General features: G+C 31.5%; 1 protein-coding gene across 3 annotated transcripts; it reads right to left on the reverse strand.

The window, feature by feature from the left end:
* Window positions 1-70: 70 nt before the first annotated feature.
* Window positions 71-23,043, reverse strand: LOC109608224 (ubiquitin carboxyl-terminal hydrolase 2). 3 transcript variants are annotated; one of them, XM_049968641.1, is made up of 11 exons: window positions 22,739-23,042; window positions 22,164-22,435; window positions 18,341-18,618; window positions 16,484-16,521; window positions 16,040-16,411; window positions 7,592-7,985; window positions 4,890-5,118; window positions 4,586-4,832; window positions 764-842; window positions 455-689; window positions 71-397 (listed from the first exon to the last, which is right to left on the reverse strand). In XM_049968641.1, the coding sequence occupies exons 2-11, from the start codon at window positions 22,349-22,351 to the stop codon at window positions 310-312; spliced, it is 2,148 nt and encodes a 715-aa protein (XP_049824598.1). In that variant the 5' UTR covers window positions 22,352-22,435; window positions 22,739-23,042; the 3' UTR covers window positions 71-309. The 3 variants fall into 3 exon arrangements, with proteins under 3 accessions (XP_049824598.1, XP_049824597.1, XP_049824599.1); XM_049968640.1 differs by having other exon boundaries at window positions 16,040-16,521; window positions 22,739-23,043; XM_049968642.1 differs by lacking the exon at window positions 16,040-16,411 and having other exon boundaries at window positions 22,739-23,022.

Below are 23,043 nucleotides of genomic sequence, written 5' to 3' on the forward strand. Positions count from 1 at the left end.
TCCACACAAACAATAAACAATACAAACTCAAAAAAAATAAGAAATGAAACGGGAAGGAAAACCATCCATCGAAAAATGTTGCGGGTTTATATTAATAAAAAATATATAAGTAAATTTCGTACATAAGGTAGCCGTGTCTGTATGGATTTAAAAGAAGTAATGATTGGTGGTGGTTAACGGCGCTAGATCGAATGGCAATTTGTATAAAGTAAAAAAAATCATAATAAAATTACTGAGAGTGGGGGGATAGAAAGTGGTTTTGAAATAAATAAATAATAGTTTTTCACTCCGGGATCGGTCGGCCGGATCTCACAGGTGCGACTTCTGGCCCTCCTGCTCGTAGAACAGCACGTACGCCTCCCCGGACACGATGGACCGCGGCGAGGTCGAAGACACTCTGGAAAATTATGAAGTATGTTAATTGATGCTGATTTGTAGCAACGAGTTTTCTTACCTGGAGTCGTTGTACTCGTACCACGAGTGGTTGTAAGGATGGCGACAGTAGGCGGTGTAGTGGCCGCTGTACGTGGTACCGCTGTGGTTCGACACGGCGTACAGGTTGTACCGGCACGCCGAACCGCTGCTACTGTCGGCCGCGTAGTTGCTCATGTCCAGTCCTTCCAGGGGGAAGTCCACGGTCACGCTCAGTTTGCCTCTGAAACGTTCTGTCGGCGAGAACCTCTTTAAATCTGTATTTTGTCAGTTAAGGAAACTAACAAGTGTTATTTTATTAAATTCAGTCATTCAGATAAAAAAAGGATACGTATAACTAAGATCTTGGGGAACTTCTGGATGGTGAACGATTTAGTGCACTTCCTCCTTTCCTTGCACTTTGAACAGGTCTACAAAAATACAAGTGTGTTATTATTATTATAGTATATGAAAATGAATAAATTTTCATGTTTAAAAGTACTTGATTGTATTCGGGGTGATTCACCTAACTTATTCCTTAGAAATTTATGGAGAACGGAAAAGGATATTAATTTGAAATTTTTATACCAATTATAACTTGACTTGAACTATTTTTCTAATTTATTTATAACAAAATTTCATTTTTGGTTTCGCCGGATGTGTCATTTTAAATGAAATACCCTGTATATTTTCGGATTTGTACATTCTACATGTAATTAAAAATACAACGGCTATACCATGTCCAACCCAAACAACCCAATTGTTTTCGACTTATTAATATTTTTTCAAAAATTTAGACAGACTGATGGTTCAACTAAAATGTCTGTTAAGCCACCAATTACTAGCCACCCAAATTTTATACATTTATATTTATATAGTTATTTATATCTTTTTTTATATTTATGTAGTTATTTATGTTTTAAGCACTTTAAAACATCCATAACTTTGTTATTTTCAGTGGAATATCATGTATGTTTTAGCATAATTAAATTGTCTATTAAATTTACACATACCAAGAGGTCAAATGGTTAATACAACTCTCTATTACTTACAAAATGACCAAGTTAATGATGCTTCTTCAAGACATTAGATACCAAATAAATTTTAAAAGGTTAAATAGGAAGTTCTATCTCATCCACATCTAGTCCAGATATTTCTGCATATGACTATTATTTATTTTTATCATTGTCCAATTTAATTTAATTGTGAAGACGAGTTCAAAAATGAGACCAGAATCTTTCCTTTCAGATATTCCGAATGGGTTTCATACCATTATTTTATGTAATAACAGTGAATTTGAAGAATATTTGGCCTCAGTTCACCTAGAAGCATTCTAAGGAGTTTTAAACAAGTTTGTGTAATTACAAATGTCCCAATTATGTCAAAATAATCAACACATAGCTAAACTAGTTCAAATCAATTGGTAAAAGTAAGTCTTAAGATTTCAAATAATTCACATTCAGTCTTCAGATAACTTTATACCAAAATATTCAATTTAGATTCAACTCTGTAAGCTGATAAAAAATTATTTGTACAATTTCAATAGTTTATATAATATATATTAAATTTCAGATATTCTGAATGGGTTTCAAATCATTACATTATATAATTAGCAATGAATTTGAAGAATGTTTGGCCCCAGTTCACGTAGAAGCATTCTAAGGAATTTTAAACAAGTTTGTGGAAATACAAATGTCTCAATTATGTCAAAATAATCAACACATAGCTAAACTAGTTCAAATCAATTGGTAAAAGTAAGTCTTAAGATTTCAAGTAATTCACATTCAGTCTTCAGATAAATTTATACCAAAATATCCAGTTTAGATTCAACTCTGTAAGTTAATAAAAAATTATTTATACAATTTCAATAGTTTATATAAATATATATTAAATTTCAGATATTCTGGATGGGTTTCAAATCATTACATCATATAATTAGCAATGAATTTGAAGAATGTTTGACCCCAGTTCACGTAGAAGCATTCTAAGGAATTTTAAACAAGTTTGTGGAAATACAAATGTCTCAATTATGTCAAAATAATCAACACATAGCTAAACTAGTTCAAATCAATTGGTAAAAGTAAGTCTTAAGATTTCAAGTAATTCACATTCAGTCTTCAGATAAATTTATACCAAAATATCCAGTTTAGATTCAACTCTGTAAGTTAATAAAAAATTATTTATACAATTTCAATAGTTTATATAAATATATATTAAATTTCAGATATTCTGGATGGGTTTCAAATCATTACATCATATAATTAGCAATGAATTTGAAGAATGTTTGACCCCAGTTCACGTAGAAGCATTCTAAGGAATTTTAAACAAGTTTGTGGAAATACAAATGTCTCAATTATGTCAAAATAATCAACACATAGCTAAACTAGTTCAAATCAATTGGTAAAAGTAAGTCTTAAGATTTCAAGTAATTCACATTCAGTCTTCAGATAAATTTATACCAAAATATCCAGTTTAGATTCAACTCTGTAAGTTAATAAAAAATTATTTATACAATTTCAATAGTTTATATAAATATATATTAAATTTCAGATATTCTGGATGGGTTTCAAATCATTACATCATATAATTAGCAATGAATTTGAAGAATGTTTGACCCCAGTTCACGAAGAAGCATTCTAAGGAATTTTAAACAAGTTTGTGGAAATACAAATGTCTCAATTATGTCAAAATAATCAACACATAGCTAAACTAGTTCAAATCAATTGGTAAAAGTATGTCTTAAGATTTCAAATAATTCACATTCAGTTTTCAAATAAATTTATACCAAAATATCCAGTTTAGATTCAACTCTGTAAGTTAATAAAAAATTATTTATACAATTTCAATAGTTTATATAAATATATATTAAATTTCAGATATTCTGGATGGGTTTCAAATCATTACATCATATAATTAGCAATGAATTTGAAGAATGTTTGACCCCAGTTCACGTAGAAGCATTCTAAGGAATTTTAAACAAGTTTGTGGAAATACAAATGTCTCAATTATGTCATAATAATCAACACATAGCTAAACTAGTTCAAAGCAATTGGTAAAAGTATGTCTTAAGATTTCAAATAATTCACATTCAGTTTTCAAATAAATTTATACCAAAATATCCAGTTTAGATTCAACTCTGTAAGTTAATAAAAAATTATTTATACAATTTCAATAGTTTATATAAATATATATTAAATTTCAGATATTCTGGATGGGTTTCAAATCATTACATCATATAATTAGCAATGAATTTGAAGAATGTTTGACCCCAGTTCACGTAGAAGCATTCTAAGGAATTTTAAACAAGTTTGTGGAAATACAAATGTCTCAATTATGTCAAAATAATCAACACAGCTAAACTAGTTCAAATCAATTGGTAAAAGTAAGTCTTAAGATTTCAAGTAATTCACATTCAGTCTTCAGATAAATTTATACCAAAATATCTAATTTAGATTGAAATCTGTAAGCTGGTAAAAAATGACTTGTACAATTTCAATAGTTTATATAATATATATTGAATTTCAGATATTCTGGATTTCAAATCATTACATTATATAATTAGCAATGAATTTAAAGAATGTTTGGCTTTAGTTCACGTAGAAGCATTCTAAGGAGTTTTAAACAAGTTTGTGGAAATACAAATTTCTCAATTATGTCAAAATAATCAACATATTGCTAAACTAGTTCAAGTCTCAAAATTTGAAATAATTCACAATCAGTCTGAGATAAATTTATACCTTATTCAAGATTCAAAAATGAGAATCACGATGCATTCAATCTATTGGTGGATAGTTCAAAGCTGTAAACAACAATGGTTGAGTCTCAAAGTTTCAAATAATTCAATTCATTCTAAGATAAATTTATACCAAAATATTTTTGTTTCAGTAAAATTTTCTATTTAGATGTAGTTAAAAATTGGAAATTGAGATTTCATAAATGGTAATTATGTTAAGCTTTCTAATGAACTATAATGTACACCTATCAATCTCACTTTGGACAGTAATTTAATTAAAATATTAATTAAAAAAATATAAATACATAGGTGAATCTTCCAAATCAGACATAAATGTGGAGGTTTTTTGAGTGAACTGAACTGAATATTTATATATTTCCAATATTTTAAGTTTGTTTTGACTAATGTAACGTATAAGCTAAAAACATTTGGTGACATTACGGGTTTTTCGTCGCCGTCAAGCGTCTCTTCCCGGGTGAACGAGTCCAAGCACTGGCTCAATCTCAGCTGTCCGGTGCGGGTCGGTATCGGTAATGACAGGTCCCAAAACGGGTCGAAGGTGACGGAACAGTGTCCGCAGTGGGTGCATTTAAGCGTCGACTTAAGTTGGCCGACAAACAAATCCAAAATCCTGCTGTTGTCCATCCTCAGGTAGCGGTTCCAGGCCTCGCTGCTCTTCTCGGCATCACTGATAAATTATACAACATTATACGATTGTAGTACAATAATTTATTTAGTGTGTTACCTCAGTTTCTCGTCGATTTCGGTCAGAATCGGTTTCGGTTTCTCGATGACGCGGTTCACGTCCTCGTGCAGACCCTCCAGCAGGTAGCGGAGGAACTCCTGCGCGTCCTGCTGCGCGTAGCCCATGAAACGGGGGGCGAAACGCTGGATCTGGTTCTTGAGCGCGACTGTGTTCACCACCCTGTCCGAACCGTCTTCCGACCACAGTTCCTTGATCACGTGGGAAAACGCTGCCAAAGGGAGATTGTCATTATTAAAATAATCTTATACAATAAAATAATTTTGGGAGAAATACTATGAATTTGGTTTCAAACACAATTGTGTTAATTAAATAAGCGCCTTGTTAATATCAATATTGTTCACCGCACAAATTGCTCATTAAATTCTAAATTATTTAAAACAAATGTAGTGTATGCACGTGCATATTTCAAATACATAATATATTTAAACTAACCACTAATTAATTAATATTAATTAATTTTATAGTAACAGAATAAGTAAATGTTAAACATTAACAATATAATTGTAAGAACATTATTGCAGATATCAATTACGCATTTTGTTTGGACAATAAAATAAGAATAAACAAAGTGTGGAAAATTATATTCAATTATAAAATTGTTGTTAAATATTAAACATTAGTATTAGGTATAGACTATATTAATTCCACAGCACAACTGTTTAATATTATTAATAATAACAATTTAGTTCAGGTCAATGAAAATCAAGAAAAAATGTTAAAATTAAATATAACACAAATGTTGTCTTTATATTAGATATTGAACGAAAACTTTAAGTTAATTTTAACCAAATAATATAATAAAATAAAATTATTCGACTGTTTTAATCCAAATGTATACTGATTTTGATAGTTTTTTAATAAATATTTTAAATTTATCCATTTAAGTCATAAATTTTGAAAACGTTCTTAAAAATTTGAATCTATATAGTAACAGTTTCTAAGTTATGTCGTATCTTTTGTTTTGGAATATATTTCATTCTATTCAAATATTTTCATTTCTTTTCATAATTTTGTTATTGTTACAATTTATTATCGTGATTTAATACTTTTTAACGGATTTATTTACAAATAAAAGACTTTATTTTCTCTTTTTGTAAAGCATTCAATTTCCTATAAGAAATATAAATAGAAATTTTCTGTTCGATGACGAGAAATGGATTTTCCATATGGAAAACTAAGATGAAAAGAAGTTTGCTATTAAAATTAAGAGATCATCTTTGAAGATCATTTTTTAAAGATGCAAGTTAAACAAATTATATATAGAAATTATTAAATTTATCCATTTAAGTCATAAATTTTGAAAACGTTCTTAAAAATTTAAGTCTATTTAGATATAGTAACAGTTTCTAAGTTATGTCGTATCTTTTGTTTTGGAATATATTTCATTCTATTCAAATATTTTCATTTTTTTTCATAATTTTGTTTTTATTACAATTTATTGTCGTGATTTAATACTTTGTAAGGGATTTATTTACAAATAAAAAAAAATATTTTCTCTTTTTGTAAAGCATTCAATTTCCTACAAGAAATATAAATAGAAATTTTCTGTTCGATCAATTAATGACGAGAAATGGATATTTCCATATGGAAAACTGAGATGAAAAAATCTTTGCTATTAAAATTAAGAGCTCATCTTTGAAGATCATTTTTTAAAGATGCAAGTTAAACAAAAATATATATAGAAATTATTAAAATTATTTATTTTTATTTAAGCTTATTTATCTTCTGTCGGTCTTAGTTATTATATTTGTCCAATTCTTTGATAGCATTTTTACAGTGTTTATTAATTGATGTATTTTCAATAAGAATATTCTGAATATTACGTATATGTAGAGTTAGTTTTAATCATAGTATTTAGTCAGTGATACTCTTTTGTTTTACTTTACTTTTATTTTATATTATTAGTAATAAACTACTTTGAATAATTTCTCCTTCTTCTTAAATAGCTTTAAACCTATGTAATATATATCAATTAACAAACGTTTTATGGATGGATAGATTCTTAAAACAACATTTTTATTAAGAACAATTCAAATAATTCATTCAGAGTTTAAAAATAGGTCTGATTAATAGAAATGTTACATTATAAAATTATTTTTAATAACAAAAATATCATCGACTGTGAACGTATCTAACGAAAATAACAAGTTCACAGGAAGTCGGTTTACTGAATGGCCACAATGCTTTGGAGAGTGGAGAATCAGTTTTCATTAACTTCCTAGAAGTCTTCCATATGAATTTACTACCTTACCCACCCAGATATTCAGACCTTTCCCCACTCAAACATGTGTGGTATATGAGGGGGCGGAGCTTAAGGAATTTACAGCGCCCTTCACGGACACTTAATGAACTAAAACGTCAGATTCAGTTCGTGTGGGATGAGATACCATAAAAAATGTCTATAATCTTGTTATATCGATACCACGACGCGTCAATGAGAGTGTTAATCAAAGGGGTGAGCAGATATTCAGACCTTTCCCCACTCAAACATGTGTGGTATATGAGGGGGCGGAGCTTAAGGAATTTACAGCGCCCTCCACGGACACTTAATGAACTAAAACGTCAGATTCAGTTCGTGTGGGATGAGATACCATAAAAAATGTCTATAATCTTGTTATATCGATACCACGACGCGTCAATGAGAGTGTTAATCAAAGGGGTGAGCATTCGGTGGTGGTTACCTCTGATGAGCGCCCCCTTCATGCTGGATATGCTCGTGTTGATATCCTTGACGTAGTCGTCCCTCCTGACGTACTCGCTCAGCTGTCGCGTGTTGCTCAGACACTGGATCACCGAGTTCATGAAACAGGTGTTGCCGATGTTCTTGAGGCCGTTCAGGCCGAGCGTGCGCTGCGGCGACTGTCGCATCGTCGAGGCGGCGGTCGAGTAGCCGCGTTCCGGGGCGTCATCGTCGTCGTCGCTCGCGCAATCGACGATCGGCCGTCGGCCGGCGGTCGCGCGCTCCAACGAACGGCGCGACGTCGTCGACGACAGGGCGGATGGGGCGCCGGAGGGCGGCGATGCCGTCGAGCGAGCGGCGCTCAACTTCGACGACGACGACTGTGACGAGAGATCCTGGATAATGAAACAAAAAATACATCGTTAATCAATTTTTTTGTCGACAATTATTATAAATTAGTATCGTTTTGTGGTTTGTTACTTACAAATGTAATAAAATTTTATGTGAAATTTAGAAATGTTCGTGGTCTTTGTTTTACGTTTGTTCACGTTTTTAAAAATTCTTAAAAACTGCATTTTCTATGGTATATGAAGCTATTTTATTTTTTAAATTATAGAGAAAACTTTATAAACTATTATCAAGAATAATACCATGATTGTAGCTGGATAAAAAAATTCGAAATAGATACTTTCCTTAGTACAAGTACAAGGAATTGAAAATGATGAACAAGATGAAAATCTTCACCAAAATTTAATAACTGTGGAAATAAGCTATCTGAACGAGAATTCAGGATAGGCACTTTCCTCAGTACCCTAACACTCTTGCCTAGATAACTTTCCTTTTAATTTAGGAATTAAATACGATGAACGAGATGAATATGTTCACGAAAATTTATTTACTGTTGAAAAATGATGTCTGGTGTAGTGGAATGAGGGTATGCCATGTGATTATTGCTGAATAGTTGTACGAGAACTCAGGGCAGACATTTTTCTCAATATAAACAGTGAACATAACTGATACTATCCCCTACCATATTTTACATGTCCTAACACTCTTGTCTACATAACTCTCCTTTTTATTCAGTAATTAAAAACGATGAACAGGATGAATATCCTCATCAAAATCTATTTACTTTTGAAATATGATGTTTTGTGTAGTGGAATGAGGGTATGCCATGTGATTATTACTCGACAGTTGTACGAGAATTCAGGGCAGACATTTTTCTCAGTATAAACAGTGAACACAAGTGACATTATCCCCTACCATATTTTATATGTCCTAACAGTCTGGTCTAGGTAACTCTTCTTTTAATTTAGGAATTAAAAACGATGAACAGGATGAATATCTTCACCAAAATATATGTACTGTGGAAATATGATGTCTGGTGTAGTGGAATGAGGGTAGGCCATGTGATTATTGCTAAATAGTTGTACGAGAATTGAGAGTAGACATTTTTCTCAATATAAACAGTGAACATAACTGATACTATCCCCTACCATATTTTACAAGTCCTAACACTCTTGTCTACATAACTCTCATTTTTATTTAGTAATTAAAATCGATGAACAGGATGAATATCTTCATCAAAATCTATTTACTTTTGAAATATGATGTTTTGTGTAGTGGAATGAGGGTGTGCCATGTGATTATTGCTCGACAGTTGTACGAGAATTCAGGGCAGACATTTTTCTCAGTATAAACAGTGAACACAAGTGACATTATCCCCTACCATATTTTATATGTCCTAACAGTCTGGTCTAGGTAACTCTTCTTTTAATTTAGGAATTAAAAACGATGAACAAGATGAATATCTTCCCCAAAATATATTTACTGTGGAAATATGATGTCTGGTGTAGTGGAATGAGGGTATGCCATGTGATTATTGCTAAATAGTTGTACGAGAATTGAGAGCAGACATTTTTCTCAATATAAACAGTGAACATAACTGATACTATCTCCTAAAATATTTTACATGTCCTAACACTCTTGTCTACATAACTCTCCTTTTTATTCAGTAATTAAAAACGATGAACAGGATGAATATCCTCATCAAAATCTATTTACTTTTGAAATATGATGTTTTGTGTAGTGGAATGAGGGTGTGCCATGTGATTATTGCTCGACAGTTGTACGAGAATTCAGGGCAGACATTTTTCTCAGTATAAACAGTGAACACAAGTGACATTATCCCCTACCATATTTTATATGTCCTAATAGTCTGGTCTAGGTAACTCTTCTTTTAATTTAGGAATTGAAAACGATGAACAAGATGAATATCTTCACCAAAATATATGTACTGTGGAAATATGATGTCTGGTGTAGTGGAATGAGGGTATGCCATGTGATTATTGCTAAATAGTTGTACGAGAATTGAGAGCAGACATTTTTCTCAATATAAACAGTGAACATAACTGATACTATCCCCTACCATATTTTACAAGTCCTAACACTCTTGTCTACATAACTCTCCTTTTTATTTAGTAATTAAAATCGATGAACAGGATGAATATCTTCATCAAAATCTATTTACTTTTGAAATATGATGTTTTGTGTAGTGGAATGAGGGTGTGCCATGTGATTATTGCTCGACAGTTGTACGAGAATTCAGGGCAGACATTTTTCTCAGTATAAACAGTGAACACAAGTGACATTATCCCCTACCATATTTTATATGTCCTAACAGTCTGGTCTAGGTAACTCTTCTTTTAATTTAGGAATTAAAAACGATGAACAAGATGAATATCTTCCCCAAAATATATTTACTGTGGAAATATGATGTCTGGTGTAGTGGAATGAGGGTATGCCATGTGATTATTGCTGAATAGTTGTACGAGAACTCAGGGCAGACATTTTTCTCAATATAAACAGTGAACATAACTGATACTATCCCCTACCATATTTTACATGTCCTAACACTCTTGTCTACATAACTCTCCTTTTTATTCAGTAATTAAAAACGATGAACAGGATGAATATCTTCATCAAAATCTATTTACTTTTGAAATATGATGTTTTGTGTAGTGGAATGAGGGTGTGCCATGTGATTATTGCTCGACAGTTGCACGAGAAGTCAGGGCAGACATTTTTCTCAGTATAAACAGTGAACACAAGTGACATTATCCCCTACCATATTTTACATGTCCTAACAGTCTGGTCTAGACAAATCTTCTTTTAATTTAGGAATTAAAAACGATGAACAAAATGAATATCTTCACCAAAATATATGTACTGTGGAAATATGATGTCTGGTGTAGTGGAATGAGGGTATGCCATGTGATTATTGCTAAATAGTTGTACGAGAATTGAGAGCAGACATTTTTCTCAATATAAACAGTGAACATAACTGATACTATCCCCTACCATATTTTACATGTCCTAACACTCTTGTCTACATAAGTCTCCTTTTTATTCAGTGATTAAAAACGATGAACAGGATAAATATCCTCATCAAAATCTATTTACTTTTGAAATATGTTTTGTGTAGTGGAATGAGGGTGTGCCATGTGATTATTGCTCGACAGTTGCACGAGAAGTCAGGGCAGACATTTTTCTCAGTATAAACAGTGAACACAAGTGACATTATCCCCTACCATATTTTATATGTCCTAATAGTTTGGTCTAGGTAACTCTTCTTTTAATTTAGGAATTATAAACGATGAACAAGATGAATATCTTCACCAAAATATATGTACTGTGGAAATATGATGTGTGGTGTAGTGGAATGAGGGTATGCCATGTGATTATTGCTAAATAGTTGTACGAGAATTGAGAGCATATATTTTTCTCAATATAAACAGTGAACATAACTGATACTATCCCCTACCATATTTTACATGTCCTAACACTCTTGTCTACATAACTCTCCTTTTTATTTAGTAATTAAAAACGATGAACAAGATGAATATCTTCATCAAAATCTATTTACTTTTGAAATATGATGTTTTGTGTAGTAGAATGAGGGTATGCCATGTGATAATTGCTCGACAGTTGCACGAGAATTCAGGACAGACATTTTTCTCAGTATAAACAATGAACACAAGTGACATTATCCCCTACCATATTTTATATGTCTTAACAGTCTGGTCTATACAACTCTTCCTTTAATTTAGGAATTAAAAACGATGAACAAGATGAATATCTTCACCAAAATATATGTACTGTGGAAATATGATGTCTGGTGTAGTGGAATGAGGGTATGCCATGTGATTATTGATAAATAGTTGTACGAGAATTGAGAGCAGACATTTTTCTCAATATAAACAGTGAACATAACTGATACTATCCCCTACCATATTTTACATGTCCTAACACTCTTGTCTACATAACTCTCCTTTTTATTTAGTAATTAAAAACGATGAACAGGATGAATATCTTCATCAAAATCTATTTACTTTTGAAATATGATGTTTTGTGTAGTGGAATGAGGGTATGCCATGTGATAATTGCTCGACAGTTGCACGAGAATTCAGGACAGACATTTTTCTCAGTATAAACAATGAACACAAGTGACATTATCCCCTACCATATTTTATATGTCTTAACAGTCTGGTCTATACAACTCTTCCTTTAATTTAGGAATTAAAAACGATGAACAAGATGAATATCTTCACCAAAATATATGTACTGTGGAAATATGATGTCTGGTGTAGTGGAATGAGGGTATGCCATGTGATTATTGATAAATAGTTGTACGAGAATTGAGAGCAGACATTTTTCTCAATATAAACAGTGAACATAACTGATACTATCCCCTACCATATTTTACATGTCCTAACACTCTTGTCTACATAACTCTCCTTTTTATTTAGTAATTAAAAACGATGAACAGGATGAATATCTTCATCAAAATCTATTTACTTTTGAAATATGATGTTTTGTGTAGTGGAATGAGGGTATGCCATGTGATAATTGCTCGACAGTTGCACGAGAATTCAGGACAGACATTTTTCTCAGTATAAACAGTGAACACAAGTGCCAGTATCCCCTATCATATTTTATATGTCCTAACAGTCTGGTCTAGGTTATTCTTCTTTTAATTTAGGAATTAAAAACGATGAACAAGATGAATATCTTCACTAAAATCTATTTACTGTTGAAATATGATGTCTGGTGTAGTGGAATGAGGGTATTCCATGTAATTATTACTGAATAGTTGTACGAGAATTCTCAGTGTAAACAGTGAACATTGTTGACCTTATCCCCTACCATATTTTACATGTCCTAACACTCTTGCCTAGATGGAGTTGAAAATGATGACGAAATAATGTGTGAGAAGTAATGAAATGAGGGAATGTTTTGTAATTAATAGTGGATAGGTATACGAGTTATGTAGTTGTATAATGATTTATCCATATTTCCTCTACAAGCTTTTACAGACTATTTTAGGTGAAACTTTTTAAAATCAATAAACTAGTCTCATTAACGATAACATTGTGAAAAACTAACATATTCCGACTTGTAAACAATAAACACGGAATTTGAACAGTTGCCAGACGTACCGAAAATAATCAACCCGCCGAACCTTACCGACAGAAAATACGGACGACACGTGCACGTCGCCCGCAAGCAGAGTGCGTCGTTCAATCCGACGACGACGGCGTAAACGGCCATCGTGAACACGACGCTCCACGCCACGAACAGGCCGTAGTTCAACCACAAGTCCACCATAACTAAAAATTGAATGGACGTGGGAGTGGACAGGGGCCCAATGGCGGCCCCAAAAATAGCCACAACGCGTTGGAACGAATTTAAAAATAGCGAGTTTTTACGGTTTGTCAGTGCGTGTCTGTGTCGGTGCGGATGTGTTGGTCTCTCACCAAGATTTGGCGGCAAGGGTCGCGATAGACGAACAACGGCGGCAACGTCCTCCTTTGCATCATCGGCCTGTCGGGCAGGACGTCGCGGACAACATTTGGGTGACGGTGGCGGGTGGTTGGGGCCCTGCGCACGGCGCCCGGCACATCACACGTGTCGCGTTGGTGTCGCACCGCCTCTCTGACACTGGCGTTTGTCGTCGGTTGACATTTGGCGGTCGCACGGCTGCGCAGCCAGGACGTGCTGTCATCGCTTTTTTCGGGCATCACTTATTATTTTTATTATCTAGTTTATTAATCGGTTGTTTATTAATTTTTGAATTTCTTTCACGACGGTCGCGCGGTGTCGCCTCCTTCGTCTTTTCCACTTGGCCGTTTTTTGGTTTTTTCGCTTTTTTTCTTGATTTTAACCCCCCGGCCAACAATCGAGTGGCGGTGCAGTTTTGACAATGACGCTGGACCGATTGTCAAGCTTTGTTGGACGTTCGAAATGATTTGTTGATTCGTAAATGTGTTTGTTGTATTATGTGAACGTTTGAATTAACGTAAGGAGAAATTATTTGATTTTACAGAAATTTTTTGGTGTATTCAACGTAATTAAATCAACAATTAGTTGTTATAACAACAATGATGCTATTCAAAGTTGGTAATTTATACTTTTAGTAAATATTTAAAAACTGCTTAATTATCTTTTTGTTGTTGGTGTTTAAATGATTCTACAGATTTTTCAGATTATACAACTTGATTTCTTATAATTATTGTTAATTTTTGTTTGTGATATAAGTAAAAAACTGTTAGTTTTAATCAGTACCAACATTTAAAATAATTATCCTATGACATTTTTTTTTTGTAATGTTGGTAGTTGATTTATTAAGAGAGACTGATTTTTTAAATAACTCAACTAATTGAAAAGTTTCAGTGTGCATGTTGGTACTCAAATGAAAGATCTTTTTTATCTCTATCCAACCATTAGAGTACTCATAGCCGTTAATGTATGAATTAAGAAACTTTAAAATAAAAATGTATAATTTTTGTAGTTTTTCTTATATAATTCAGTTAAATAAAATATTTCACTATGACTGTTGGTACTTAAATGAAAGATCTTGAAGAGACCTTCCAGATAATATAAGATTTTCGTAGACTTAATGTAAGAAATAATAAATTTAGATACAAAAATTGATTCCTAAGATTTCTTTTAATTATTTTCAATGTTTGCTTGTTAAATAAGTAAAAACTTAAAAATGTGGTACTCTTAATCAGAACTCAATAAAATCAATATTCTACAATAGTTCTTTTGGTACAGATTGGTATTTGATTTGTAAAGAAAATCTGAATTATTTAAATAACTGAATTAGTTGAAAAGTTTCAGTGTCGATTTTGGTACTCAAATGAAAGATCTTTTATAGCTCTATCTAACCATTAAAGTAGTTATAGTCGTTAATGCAAAAATTAAGAAAGTATAAAGTAAAAATGTATAATTTTTGTACTCTTTCTTAAATAATTCAACTAAATAAAATATTTCACTATGATTGATGGTACTTAAATGAAAGATCTCGAAGAGATCTTTCAGATAATACAAGGTTTTTATAGACTTAATTTAAGAAATAATAAATTAAGATACAAAAATTGATTTCTAAGATTTCTTTTAATTATTTTCAATGTTTGCTTGTTAAATATGTAAAAACTTAAAAATGTGGTACTCTTAATCAGAACTCACATTTAAAATCAATATTCTACAACAGTTCTTTCGGTACAGATTGGTATTTGATTTGTAAAGAAAATCTGAATTTTTTAAATAACTCAGTTAATTGAAAAGTTTCAGTGTGGATGTTGGTACTCAAATGAAAGATCTTTTTGAGCTCTATCCAACCATTATAGTATTCATAGTCGTTAATGCAAGAATTAAGAAAGTATAAAGTAAAAATGTATAATTTTTGCAGTCTTTCTTAAATAATTCAACTAAATAAAAAATTTCACTATGACTGATGGTACTTAAATGAAAGATCATGAAGAGATCTTTCAGATAATACAAGATTTTCATAAACCTAATGTAAGAAATAATAAATTTAGATACAAAAATTGATTCCTAAGATTTCTTTTAATTATTTTCAATGTTTGCCTAATAAATAAGTGAAAAACTTGAAAATGTGGTACTCTTAATTAGAACTCACGTTTAAAATCAATATTCTTCAATAGTGCTTTTGGTAATGGTTGGTATTTGATTTATAAAGAAGAAGAATAAAGAAGTGAAATAAGTTAAAAATGTGTTACAATAGTTGTTTTGGTATTTAATTTATGGAGACATATCATTTTAGTAACTCAATCAAATTTATTATTAAAAACTTAAAAAAAATGTATCGTGTAATCAACGAAAATATGTTAAATCCAACAATAAGTTGTTATAACAACAATAATGTTATCAAAAGTTGATGATTAGATAAAACAACTACACATTTAGTAAAATTTTTAAAACGTTTTCTATTTAATTATCATTTTAAACAAACCACTTGTATAAACTTATTTAATTCAACGACATTTATATACATATTTGTAATAACAAAACGAATAAAATTTAAAACAAACTACAATTAGTGTGGTTAAACACAAAACCAAACCGCAAACCCAAGACGACTCACGTTTTTCGATCCGTTTTCCAGCGTTTCATCCGTCGTTACGTCGACCCCGTTCTCCTCCACCTTCTGGTAATCCTTGGACGGGATGTAGGACGCGAAGTTATTGACACGCGACGCCGCCTTCACCTCCTCCTCCTCCTCATCGATCTTCGCCTCCCCGTTCCTCACCTCCTTCTCCTCCTTCTTGACGCCGTTCACCTTTTTCACAACCCTCTTGGCGGGCGCCTTAAGATCGTCCTGCTTTTTAAAGCGGTTCTCCGATATCTTGGTGGTGGGCACCACCTCGACCGGCGGACTGGCCGACTTCCGTTCGTTTTTGTCGGTGAACTTCCTGCGCAGGTCGGCCACCGAGGCCCTGTTACCGTTGTCGTCCTCCTGCCGGTTGTTATCGTTAGTCGTGTTAGTATCGGGCACACCGTCAAGCAACACACCGTCCCGTTGCGTTACCTTTTTTTTGGGCGGCTTCGCGTCCAACGGTGGCAAACCTGTAACGGTAAAATTGTAGATTACACTGTGCATTGTCGCATTGTCACATCACGACTGGATTGATAACGATAACTCTAGTTTACTAATTGTCAAAATATCCTCTTATAATTTTTTTGAGTGTCTAAAGTAATATGTACAGGAAGTTGTTAATGTTAATCTGGTCTTAAATAAGTTATGTTATAATACCCAATGTTGGAATAAACCTAATGTTGACAAAGCCACGCCCACTGGTTGCACAGAACCGACTGCGCATATGCCATGCAATTAATGCCCACTTCACTCGACCACCAATTAACAATAATTATTATGGGTGACAAACAAATTGGTAAAAGACTAAACAATCAACAGTTAAATGGCTTCCATGAAAAGTAGACTTCGAAGCAGACGTCCAAGGGTGACAATTGTCAATCAAGATAAATACATAGTTCAAATTGTTATGAGAAATAGGTGGATAACTCTAAGCATCCTTAAAAGTCATTACCAGGCTGCATACCACCAACTCATTTACAATGTATCCATCAGAAGTCGGATTTTGGCTGTTCATTATGACCTAAAAGACCTCGAAGAGTGCCTAGGTTATTACTTAGACACAAAAAATCAAGTTTGGAAGTTCAAAATTTGTAAAAATGTCGAGATATGAGTCGTTTATGAATAATCATTCTTCACAAACATGGTTTGTCACATAGATAAATTGGTCAATGACTGAACATTCATCAGTTAAATGGCTACCATGAAAAGTAGACTTTGAAGCAGGCGTCCAAGGATGACAATTGCCATCAAGACAATCAAGACAAGTACATAGTTCAATTTGTTATGAGAAATAGGTGGACAACTCTAAACACCCTTAAAAGTCATTGCCAGGCTACATACCATCGACTCATTTCCAATGTAACCATCAGAAGAGGTATTTTGGCTGTCAATTACGACCTAGAAGACCTTGGAGGGTGTTTAGGTTATTACTTAGACACAGAACATCAAGTTTGAAAGTTCAAAATTTGTAAAAATGTCAAGAAATGAGTCGTTTATGACTAATCATTCTTTACAAAGATGGTTTGTCACATAGATAAATTGGTCAATGACTGAACATTCATCAATTAAATGGCTTCCATGAGAAGTAGGCTTCGAAGCAGACGTCCAAGGGTCGCAACTGCCAATCAAGACAAATACATAGTTCAAATTGTTATGAGAAATTCGTGGATAACTCTAAGCACCCTTAAAAGTCATTTCCAGGCTGCATACCACCAACTCATTTTCAATGTAACCATCAGGAGACGGATTTTGGCTGTCGATTACGACCTAGAAGACCTCGAAGAGTGCCTAGGCTATTACTTAGACACAGAACATCAAGTTTGGAAGTTCAAAATTTGTAAAAGTGTCAAGAAATGAGTCGTTTATGACTAATAATTCTTAACAAAGATGGTTTGTCACAGATAAATTGGCCAATGACTGAACATTCATCAGTTAAATGGCTTCCATAGAAATAGGGGTGAAAATACGAGTTACTAAATTAAATTGTTAACTTATATTGTACAGTTTTTGATAAAAAAACGTTGATGATGTAGGTGTTTAAGTACTATGTCTTTTTAATTTAATTATTCTCTATTTGATAAATGTTTTAGGGGTTCTTTATAGATGTAAAGATATTATAGTAATATGTATATTATAATAACAGCAAATATTTGTTATTTTTAACTAAATTATAGCGTGGTGCAGTTTAAAATTGAGTGTATGCATAAAAAGCTTGTCAGAACGAATCCTATGTGATTAAGCCTCACCCCCGGTTGCGCACTACCTACTGCGCACACACCGTCCACTCACCGATATCGTTTATCGACTTGGACCTCGAGATGTTGTCGTTCTTCCTAAGTATCGCCGGCACATAGTTGGCGGGCGAGTATTTGTTCCGCAGCTCGGCAACCGAATCGATGACGTTGATCGAAGACAATCGGTCGCGGGACAGCGAACTGTCCCGTCTCGGATAGTCGATCGAACCGTCGCGCACGTAGTCCCTGGTGTAGGAGTCACGGGGCGCGCTACTCTCGCGGTGCTCCTCCCTGAATCTGGTGGTGATGCCGTCCTCGGTTATGCTGCCGGATCTGAAGAATTGTTAAAACATTTCGTTAGATGGTTTAACGATTGTCGGTCGTGGTGGTCGGCTTTTTGGCGGATTTACATGCGCGATATGTCGATGAAGCAGCACAGTGTGTTTTGGAAGAACTCCAACATGGTTGAAAATGGTTCTCTCATTGTAACGTTGCGGTGAATTGTCAAATTTTGTCAAAAAAGTTTTATGCAATTTTTTAACGAATATAACATCAGATTTTGGTCGGAAACTAAACAATGTATTAAAAGCGTGAAATAACGTGAAATTTGGTACATTTGTTGTAAACGTCAAAATTAAACAATTATGTAAAAGTTGTTTTATTCTATGTGAGACTCGATAATTTATTCATTATCACTTTGGGTAGTTATGAATTTAAATTTTCATGAGATTCTAACAGTAAATCAATAATAATGTTAAAAATATCATTTCAAATCTACTTTAAATGAAATAACAGAGGTTATAATTAGCATAAAATTGTTAAAAATAGAAAATTAAATAATTCCGTTCAATATTTAATTTATAAGAAAAGTTACTAAGAAACTATGAATTCATGTTATAAAACATAAACTTTATTAAAAAAACATTTAACCTTCTAAGAACGTTAAATAACACAAAGTAAAATTTAAATTTAAATATTAATAAATCATGAAGAAATTAAAATCACATAAAAATGATGGGTAAAATAAAAATTATTAAATATTTTTGTTCAAAATTATTGATAAAACTATTCCTGGGGAAATTAATATTTAATTAATTAATAATAAATCAATTTAATGCTTAGAATATATAAAAAATTTAAAATTACTACACAGAATATTAATCAATTAATTATTGGGTTGGAAAAAGAAGATATTTTAAAATTTATTAAGAAGCATTTAATTTTCTGAGAAAACTAAATAATATACTGCATATTTAAGCAAAATAAAATCATAATATAATATTTAGTAAACCACAAAGAAATTAAAATAGCAATTAAAAATTGTAAATAAAATAAAAATTTATAATTATTTTTTTTTTTTCGAAATTGTTAATAAAACTATTCCTGAGTATTTAACTTTCATTAGTAAATCAGTTTAATGCTCAGAATATATAAAAAGAAATTTAAAATTACTACAAAATTAATCAATAACAAAAGAATATTAATTAATAAACATTTATTTTTTCGAAATTATTAATAAAACTATTCCTGAGTATTTATCTTTAAATAGTAAATCAATTTAATGCTAAAATATATAAAAATATTTAAAATTACTATAAAATTAATCAATGACAATTTTTATAAAATAAAAATTAATAAATAATTTTATTCCAAATTATTAATAAAACTATTCCTGAGCATTTAACTTTTAATAATAAATCAACTTAATGCTCAGGATATATAAAAATTATTAAGAAGCATTTAATATTTCTGAGAAAACTTAATAACATACTGAATATTCATATAAAATAAAGTCAGAATTTAATAATTAATAAACCATAAAGAAATCAAAATATCATTTAAAAATTATTTATAAAATACAAATTAATAAATAATTTTATTCGAAATTATTAATAAAATTATTCCTGAGTATTTAACTTTTATTAATAAATCGGTTTAATGCTCAGAATATATAAAAAATATTTAAAATTACTATATTAATCAACAACAAAAGAATATTAACCAAAGTCAACCTTATTGGATTGTAAAAAGGTGATGTAAAATTTATTAAGCAATATTTAATTTTCTGAGGAAACTAAATAACATACTCAGTATTCAAATAAAATAAAATCAGAATTTAATAATTAATAAACCATAAAGAAATCAAAGTAACATTTAAAAATTGTTTATAAAATGAAAATTAATTTTAAAAATTGTTTATAAAATGAAAATTAATAAATAATTTTAATCAAAATTATTAATAAAACTGTTCCTGTGTATTTAAATTTTATTAGTAAATCAGTTTAATGCTCAGAATATATAAAAAAAATTTTAAATATCTATAAAATTAATCAATTACAAAAGAATATTAATCAAAATCAATTTTATTGGTTTGAAAAAAGTGGATATAAAGCTTATTAAGAAGAATTTAATTTTCTAAGAAAACTAACATAATGAATATTCAAATAAAATAAAGTCGGAATATAATTATTAATAAACCATAAAGAAATCAAAATAGCATTAAAAATTGTTTATAAAATAAAATTTAATAAATAATTTTATTCGAAATTGTTAATAAAACTATTATTGAGTATTTAACTTTTAATAGTAAATCAGTTTAATACTTAGAATATATAAAAGATGTTTAAAATTACAATTACAATCAATGTTAAAAGAATATTAATTAAAGTCAATCGTATTGCATTGGAAAAAGGCGATATAAAGTTTATAATATACTATATACCATACTGAATATTGAAATAAAATAAAATCACGATTTAATAATTTATAAACCATACAGAAATCAAAATTGTTCATAAAATAAAAATTTATAAATAATTTTATTCAAAATTATTCTTAAATATTTAACTTTTATTAGTAAATCAGTTTAACGCTCAGAATATATAAAAAATATTTAAAATTACTACAAAGTTAATCAAAAGATTATTAATCAGTCTTATTACACAGAAAAAGTTGATTCAAAATTTAGAACTTTATGAATAAATAAATGTCTAATAATAAATCAATTTAATGCTCAGAATGCGATTTCAAGAATGTTTTTAAGTCAAATGAAATTTAAAATTAGCATAAAATTACTGTTTATAAAAATAGAAAATTAAATAATTCAATTCAATTTTATTGAATTTATAAAAAAAAAATATAGAAAAATTTACTAAAAAAAAAAAATTATATATCAAATTGAATATTTAAATAAATTAAATTTAAACTTAATTATTAATAAATTAAAGTAATGCTCGAAAATGATTCATAATATTGTCTGTTAATAAATAACACTGAATTTTATTATATATCTGAAAAATACAACTAAACATTCGTTAATAATAGAATTAGAAATAATTCGAAATATTATACATATTTTCAATTAATTTTTAATTAATAAAACTCTGATTATTTTGTGTTAACAATAACAGTGTAAAAGAGCACTTATTGTATTTTTAAGAAAGTCACAACGCACAATTAATTAAAATATATTAATTTTTCTTTAAAAATTTAAATGGAATTTGAATATTTAAATAAAATATTGGACGCGCATGCGCACACTTTTGCATTCGTACAATATCAATGCATAAGCCTCCTACGATTTCTTCTTCTTCTAACAAAATTATCAGGATATCAAATATCAATTACACCCTAAAAAATGTAAACAAAGTTGTCTGACTGTTAATAATAAATATGTAAATCAATTATAAATGGAGCAAAATGTTAAAATTCAAATAAAACAATTGACGTTTTGAAATTTAAAACAAAAGACAATCACCCTTTTTAGATCCCCAATAGGATTTCATGTGAATTATTAAGTTCTAATAAGATTTAACACTCATTTTAAGGTGCTCAATCCAATAAGAAGCCAAGCAACAATAAGTGAAGTAAAAACTAACCTAGAAAACACCCTCCTGCCATCCACATCAGTGTAGGACCTGGATGTGTACCTTTCACTATAACTTTTGACTCTGGGCGACGAGTAGGACGACGAGTAAATCGGCCTTTCGATCACGGACCCATAGGAGGGCCTGTAGGAGCCGCTCAGGCTTCCCGACGAGCTCCTGTGCGGCGACAGTACTGGCATCTTGGGGTTGGGTTTAAGGCTCTCGAAGGGGATGGTCAATTAAGCATAATACTCCTCTGTTGTCTGTCCGTGTGTGTGTGTGTGCTAAAAAATCGGTAACGGCACGTTAGTCGGGTGGTGTAAAAATAAAACGGAAATTTTAAAATATGTCACTGGATACAAAATAAAAGTCATGCGTTTATTTTTAGATCTAGCCAGCCGTGATTGTTAATTGTTGTTATTTTAAGGGGGTTGTTCGCATGCGACAACATTAGGGAAATCAACGGACAGGCGAAAGCGGAAAATTGATCCGGACCACGGGATAAACTGTGGGACCGAAGGAACTTTTTGGACGGCGCAACCCCGTGCACCAGGCCTATCGCAACCGGGGGCGCCTGTTTTACTCACGTGAACGCAGCAAACGTCGCACACTCGTTTGGGTCTCTCTTGCGGTCGGGGCGTTTCGAAAACGGCGTATATAAAAGTGTAAAAAAAAAACGTCAAGTTTCGTCCATTCCGTGGGCTGCCATGTTTGGCGTGACGTCACGGGATGACATATGGTCCCGCGGTGACCTTGGCGGAGTTTTCATTAAATTTAGACGTGCACGCATCGAACGGCCGCTTCCATCGGCACCCGTCCGACGGCCGGACGGAAAATGCACCTTTTCCTTTGTGCCGGAGTCGGTTTTTCGCCGTTTTTCCGGCGGAGCGTG

Source organism: Aethina tumida, chromosome 6 (genome assembly GCF_024364675.1).
Source record: "Aethina tumida isolate Nest 87 chromosome 6, icAetTumi1.1, whole genome shotgun sequence".
Taxonomy (NCBI): domain Eukaryota; kingdom Metazoa; phylum Arthropoda; class Insecta; order Coleoptera; family Nitidulidae; genus Aethina; species Aethina tumida.